Source organism: Salvelinus fontinalis, chromosome 6, assembly GCF_029448725.1.
Source record: "Salvelinus fontinalis isolate EN_2023a chromosome 6, ASM2944872v1, whole genome shotgun sequence".
Taxonomy (NCBI): domain Eukaryota; kingdom Metazoa; phylum Chordata; class Actinopteri; order Salmoniformes; family Salmonidae; genus Salvelinus; species Salvelinus fontinalis.
The window spans coordinates 66,519,440-66,525,119 of NC_074670.1; the positions used below are offsets into that span (position 1 = coordinate 66,519,440).

Here is a 5,680-nt window from a genome sequence, read left to right on the forward strand (position 1 = left end):
TGAAATATTTTGAAATGAACTAATGTGAACTAAATAACCCTGTACATAACTGCAACCAACGCAGTTTCCCAGAACCAGATTAAGCCTAGTAATAAAAATCATTAGAAGATCTCTATTGAAAATGCTTTTAAATCCAGGACAAATCTTAATCTGGTTCCCTCAATGTTCAGGTTGGAAATGCACTTACACAATATACTGAGGAGTACGATAATAAACCTGCTTCTGGTCATCTTGTTGAGTAGCTATTACACTATGCCAATGTCATCTGACAATAACACAAAGTGTGTCATATGTAAATACAAATCAAAGACTGACCTGATAGGCTGGTGATGGCACTCAGTGCTTCCTGTAACATTGTAATGGTCTTGTTTTGTACGTTCAACTTGTTAAACAATGCTGTTCTGTATCCATGCTATTTAAACCAACTGACCTTCTTTTGATGTCCGGTTTCCCAGACAGAGTCAGCCTAGTCTTGCATTTAAAAGTATTTTCATTGGAGAATAGTCCTTGAACACGATTCTTACTGTACAATCTTGCCTAATCTGTATCGGGGAAACCTGCCTGTAGAGTTTAAATGAAGAGCTGTTATGTCATTATGCAGCGTTCTTTGTATTGTTTGTTATCAATCTAAATATTGTTGATAAGAAGGAGTAGGCCTAATTCCATGTTAGTTCATCCAGTATGAGGAAAAAACAAATGTGGCTTTTTAACGACTTTGAGGTATCATACAATTTAATGGGATGATATGCAAAAAAGTATTTGGAGTTACTAAGTATTGTACTTTGATAGGAATTTATACATTTTGTTTAATTACAGACTTCATCAATGAACAGAAATATGTGGCTGAGAACTAAGAATGTCTTAAACCTCGCTAATTCTAAAAAAGTTAAAAACAATGGCGGGGAAATGATAATGAAAGTGCACTGATTGTCACGGCCATTTAATGGAGTGGACCAAGGCGCAGCGTTTTGAGCGTACATACTTGTTTATTTAACGATGTCGCCAACAAAACAATTAACAACCAACCGACACGTGACGCCAACGTAGTGCTCACAGGCAACTAAACATGGACAACTACCCACAATACCAACATGGAAAATGGCAACCTAAATAGGTTCCCCAATCAGAGACAACGATAAACAGCTGTCTCTGATTGGGAACCCATTCAGGCCACCATAAACCTACATACCCATAGACAATACAAAATCCCCATAGATAACCAAAAACCCTAGACAATACACAAACTAAACAAACCACCCTTGCCACACCCTGACCTAACCAAATAATAAAGAAAGCAAATATAACTAAAGTCAGGGCGTGACACTGATATCAACATAACAAAAACTGCAAAAATGTAAATGTAAGAATAATTTGTTAGAAACATTCACAGAAGACAGAACCCAATATCAGGATTATCCACGTATGAACAGGTTTCCATGTTTTATTGTACACTGGTGCTATACATTGAACAGGAAAGTTCACAGATAAAAAGTACAGTCGAGGCAAAAATATTAGGAACCTCTACGGACTGACAATTCAACAAAACTGGTAATATGAAGCCGGGACATTATAAAGGTACAAAAACAACTTACTTTGTGTAGGCAAATGTAAATGCTGCTTTCATGTGCTAAAACACATCAGGCATTTACAGTATCTAGATAAATGGTTAGGAAACAAATACATATGCTATTAATATTTTCTTTTAATGTTTCATTTAGTCTTAAAGTGAATTTCCAAGTTCCAGACATTTCAGTGTTCTTTTCCATTTTTGCTGTTCTGCTGTGTTACCTTTTCATGTGAAAGATAAAACAACATTTATTGTAATAAATTAAAAATGTTAGAGATTAATGACTTAACTAGACCCACTACTCAGTACCGTAGTTGAAACAATTTCACTCCCAATCTGAACACCTGACATCAGAGTACACACTCTCCTGTGGTGTCTCTCTCTTCTTTCTTCCTCTTCTAGTTTTCCTCTCAGAGAAATTCAATGCAGCATAGTTCAACGTATCTGTATCTTCATCCTGTGAATAATCATATGTTTTTGCCACACTGGTAACATAAAGCATATATGTGATGGCATAAACTCACTGCGTCATAACTGAGATTAGTTAGAGCAATTACACCTACATCATCTCGTTGCTGTTGGCTTTTTTTTGTACTCTGAATGGGATATTCAATACTTAATAATAAAAAGTACAAAAGTAACAGCCAAATCAATGGGCAGCAAAGTTATACAAACACATTTATTTACCTGGCTATTTAACTGTTCCACTGTTGAGCTGCCATGTCCTATATGCTGAGAGGCACCTACTTTTTCCATGAGAGAAAACAAGCAACAAGCATAACGATGACAGGATACTCCCAGAGAAGCAAGACATTTGGCTACAGATATCCGAAAATGTATTTGTGCCAATCTACAATTTGCAATTCTAAACAGCTCACCATAACAATGTTCACAAATTGGCCTTGTATTTCTGGTGCAGACAAGGATACCGATCACAGTCACACTTAAAGCCAACGTTGCTCCCAGAGCGATAATGACAGGCTCTGCTGCTTTTTCTAAACCAAAAAGAATTAGCATGTTCAATAAACTAGCTTTTTACAATATTCTAAGTAACTGAAGTGGCATGATGATCAACACAGTACACAGTATATTCCCTATACAGTATACCGGCAGTATTCGACAAATCAGATTTTCTTTCCTCACTTTTTTACAATTTCATTTGAGAAAAAAACTTCCTTCATCTTTGCATATACACTACCGTTCAAAAGTTTGTGGTCATGTAATCGATCCCATAAACGCTGATGCTCCAGATACTCAACTAGTCTAAAGAAGGCCAGTTTTATTGCTTCTTTAATCAGGACAACAGTTTTCAGCTGTGCTAACATAATTGCAAAAGGGTTTTCTAATGATCAATTAGCCTTTTAAAATGATTAACTTGGATTAGCTAACACAACGTGCCATTGGAACACAGAAGTGATGGTTGCTGATAATGGGCATCTGTACGCCTATGTAGATATTCTATTAAAAATCTGCCGTATGCATCTACAATAGTCATTTACAACATTAACAATGTCTACACTGTATTTCTGATCAATTTGATGTTATTTTAATGGACAAAAAATTTGCTTTTCTTTAAAAATAAGGACATTTCCAGGTGACCCCAAACTTTTGAACAGTAGTGTATATGGCATTTTTTTTTTTTTTAAATCCCTTTAAACTACACTGAGTGTACCAAACATTAGGAACACCTTCCTAATATTGAGTTGCACTCCCCTTTTGCCCTCAGAACAGCCTCAATATTTCGGGCATGGACTCTAAAAGGTGTCGAAAGCTTTCCACAGGGATGCTGGAACATGATCAATCAATCAATGTCTCAAGGCTTAAAAATCATTATTTAATCTGTCTCCTCCCCTTCTTCTACACTGATTTGAAGTGGATTTAACAAGTGACATCAATCAATAGCCTATGTCATGGAAAGAGCAGGTGTTCTTAATGTTTTGTATACTCAGTATAAAGTGTTGCACAGTAGACAAGTTATTACACATCCACTGTATATCACCTTCATTATTTGTAAATAATTTCATCACCTACCAATGTGCAATTTTGTTCCATTGCCAAACAGGATCTCCCCACATTTGGCCACAGCACAGTAGTAAGTCCCAGCATCAGAGAGACTGAGGTTGTTCTTGGAGAGGCTGTAGACACAGCTCTGTCTAGGAGAGGGCGTCTCAGGGCTCTTCTCACACTCATCACTCCTGTTCCCAGGGGTATAAATGACTCCTGGATGGGATTCTTCTGATCCGGCTCTGAACCAATACACACTGTGTTCTCCTGTACAGGTCTCAGAGAGTACTGTACACTGCAGAGTCACAGAGTCTCCTGGATGGACTAGGTCAGACTCTGGCTGCTGCTCCAGAGTTATCTTGGTAAACCTCTTTCCACTGTCACCTACATTGTGCATTTTGTTGGATGAGGGACATTCTCAAGTTTAAATGAAGCATGATCTGTAGCATTAATAGCACATCTTTGAGACAGTGTGCATTTAGAACAATGTACCAAGATTAACTTTATAATATCCACTGAGGACTATACTGTACACTGATAATAATATACTGATGAACAATAAAATTAAAAATTCAAACTAAATTACCATTTGTAGCCAAAAAGGTTCCATTTCTATAATCCATTTGGTACTTTGTTCCCAATGCACAGTAGTAGGTTGCCTCATCTGATGTGCTGATATTGCTGATAATGAGATGAGATACATCTTCGGCTTTGTCCACTTTAAAACGTAGGTTATTAAACTTTTCAGAAAGAACAGGTTTGGAAGAATCAGTAATAGCTGCCACAACGTGGGGCATTTGACCAATAGTTTGCTTGTACCAGTAGAGGACTTGAAAATGTTTGTTATCAGCGAATAGGCATGATAGAGATACGAAGTCTCCGAGCTGAACAGTGGTCAGCGGAACTGGCTGATTAACTTCTTCATTTTGAATCAGGTCTGCAATAGATTTGAAAGAAGTTTTGCAGATATATTAACTTTGCCAATTCAGACATCAATTTGTAGAATAATTACCAAAGTGGTCAGACCTATCTGGAAATGGGCTTGGACAAAGCCTAACCACTGTTTTAAAACCATGGAAAACGTACCGATATGGTGATATTTTCTTTCTTCTCGCTGTCAAAACTACATTTATATAGCTACAGTATTCCATCCTGTTTCTGCACTACTGCACTACTTTCCAATAGTCGAAGATGTAGGTTACACATTCAGTTAAAAAAAATATGCAGTTTAGTAAGACAATTGGTTATGCATGCACTTACAAAGTTGAATGAGAAGTACCAAGATAAAGCTGGTTCTGATCATCTTGCTAAGTTGCTATTGTTGTGACGCCAGTTATCCTTCTTTCGCCTAACCATGAAACACGTAATGACTGATGTGACAAAAGGAGAACTATTCATTTTGCTTGGTGCCATGTAAGAATGACCTGATTGGTTGTTCAACATTTCCTGTAGATGGTTTTCCACCAACAAGGGTCTGGACATGGTATCACTTTAAAATACACCTTTAACTATAGTGTGATTTGTTGGCCTTATGTATTGATCATTGATGCCATTGCCGTATGTTGATTTTGAACCAGTCCATTGATTTTGAATCTGTCACAGCCCACTGCGCACAGACGTCAGTTCAACGTCTAGTTTTGATTTTAATTTGGTTGAGTTGTCAACTAACGTGAATTCCATGTGAAATCAACCAAAAATGTCTCAGTCTTATTGGATTAAGTTTATTCAAAGTTGGGTGAATAAAAGCTAGGGGGACCTCAGCCCCCCAAAAATAGTAGAATACACCAGCTGCAATTTTGAAATTTGGTTGTAGATCATTCAGCAGTTTTTCTCTTGTTATGTCAGTCGCTGACAGTCACTCAATTAGCATGTCAGCTAATTGAGTGACTGGCGTCACAAAGCATTGCAAATAGCACATGATTTGCTTTGACAAAGAGCCCTCGTCACTCTTTTTGGAGAAATGCCTACCACACATCTCAGCTGGTTTTGCTGGATTGCATAAATTCAGAGTTCAGGTCAAAAATGATGTAAAAAGACATTGACATCCGGCGCCGACAGAGATGGCCGCCTCGCTTTGCGTACTTAGGAAACTATGCAGTATTTTGTTTT

At 37.4% G+C, this 5,680-nt stretch overlaps 1 long non-coding RNA gene and 1 gene segment (V, D, J or C); both read right to left on the minus strand.

Moving 5' to 3' along the window:
- Positions 1–972: 972 nt before the first annotated feature.
- Positions 973–2,810, minus strand: LOC129856735 (uncharacterized). Of its 2 annotated transcripts, none has more exons than XR_008759805.1 (4): positions 2,766–2,810; positions 2,446–2,562; positions 2,255–2,310; positions 973–2,024 (listed from the first exon to the last, which is right to left on the minus strand). It is a non-coding gene; the product is annotated as an uncharacterized LOC129856735 (long non-coding RNA). The 2 variants fall into 2 exon arrangements; XR_008759806.1 differs by having other exon boundaries at positions 2,255–2,313.
- A 780-nt stretch (positions 2,811–3,590) lies between these two features.
- On the minus strand, positions 3,591–3,968 carry LOC129858649 (Ig kappa chain V region K29-213-like). The segment is given in 1 exon segment: positions 3,591–3,968. A coding segment is annotated over 1 exon segment (378 nt).
- Positions 3,969–5,680: the final 1,712 nt, after the last annotated feature.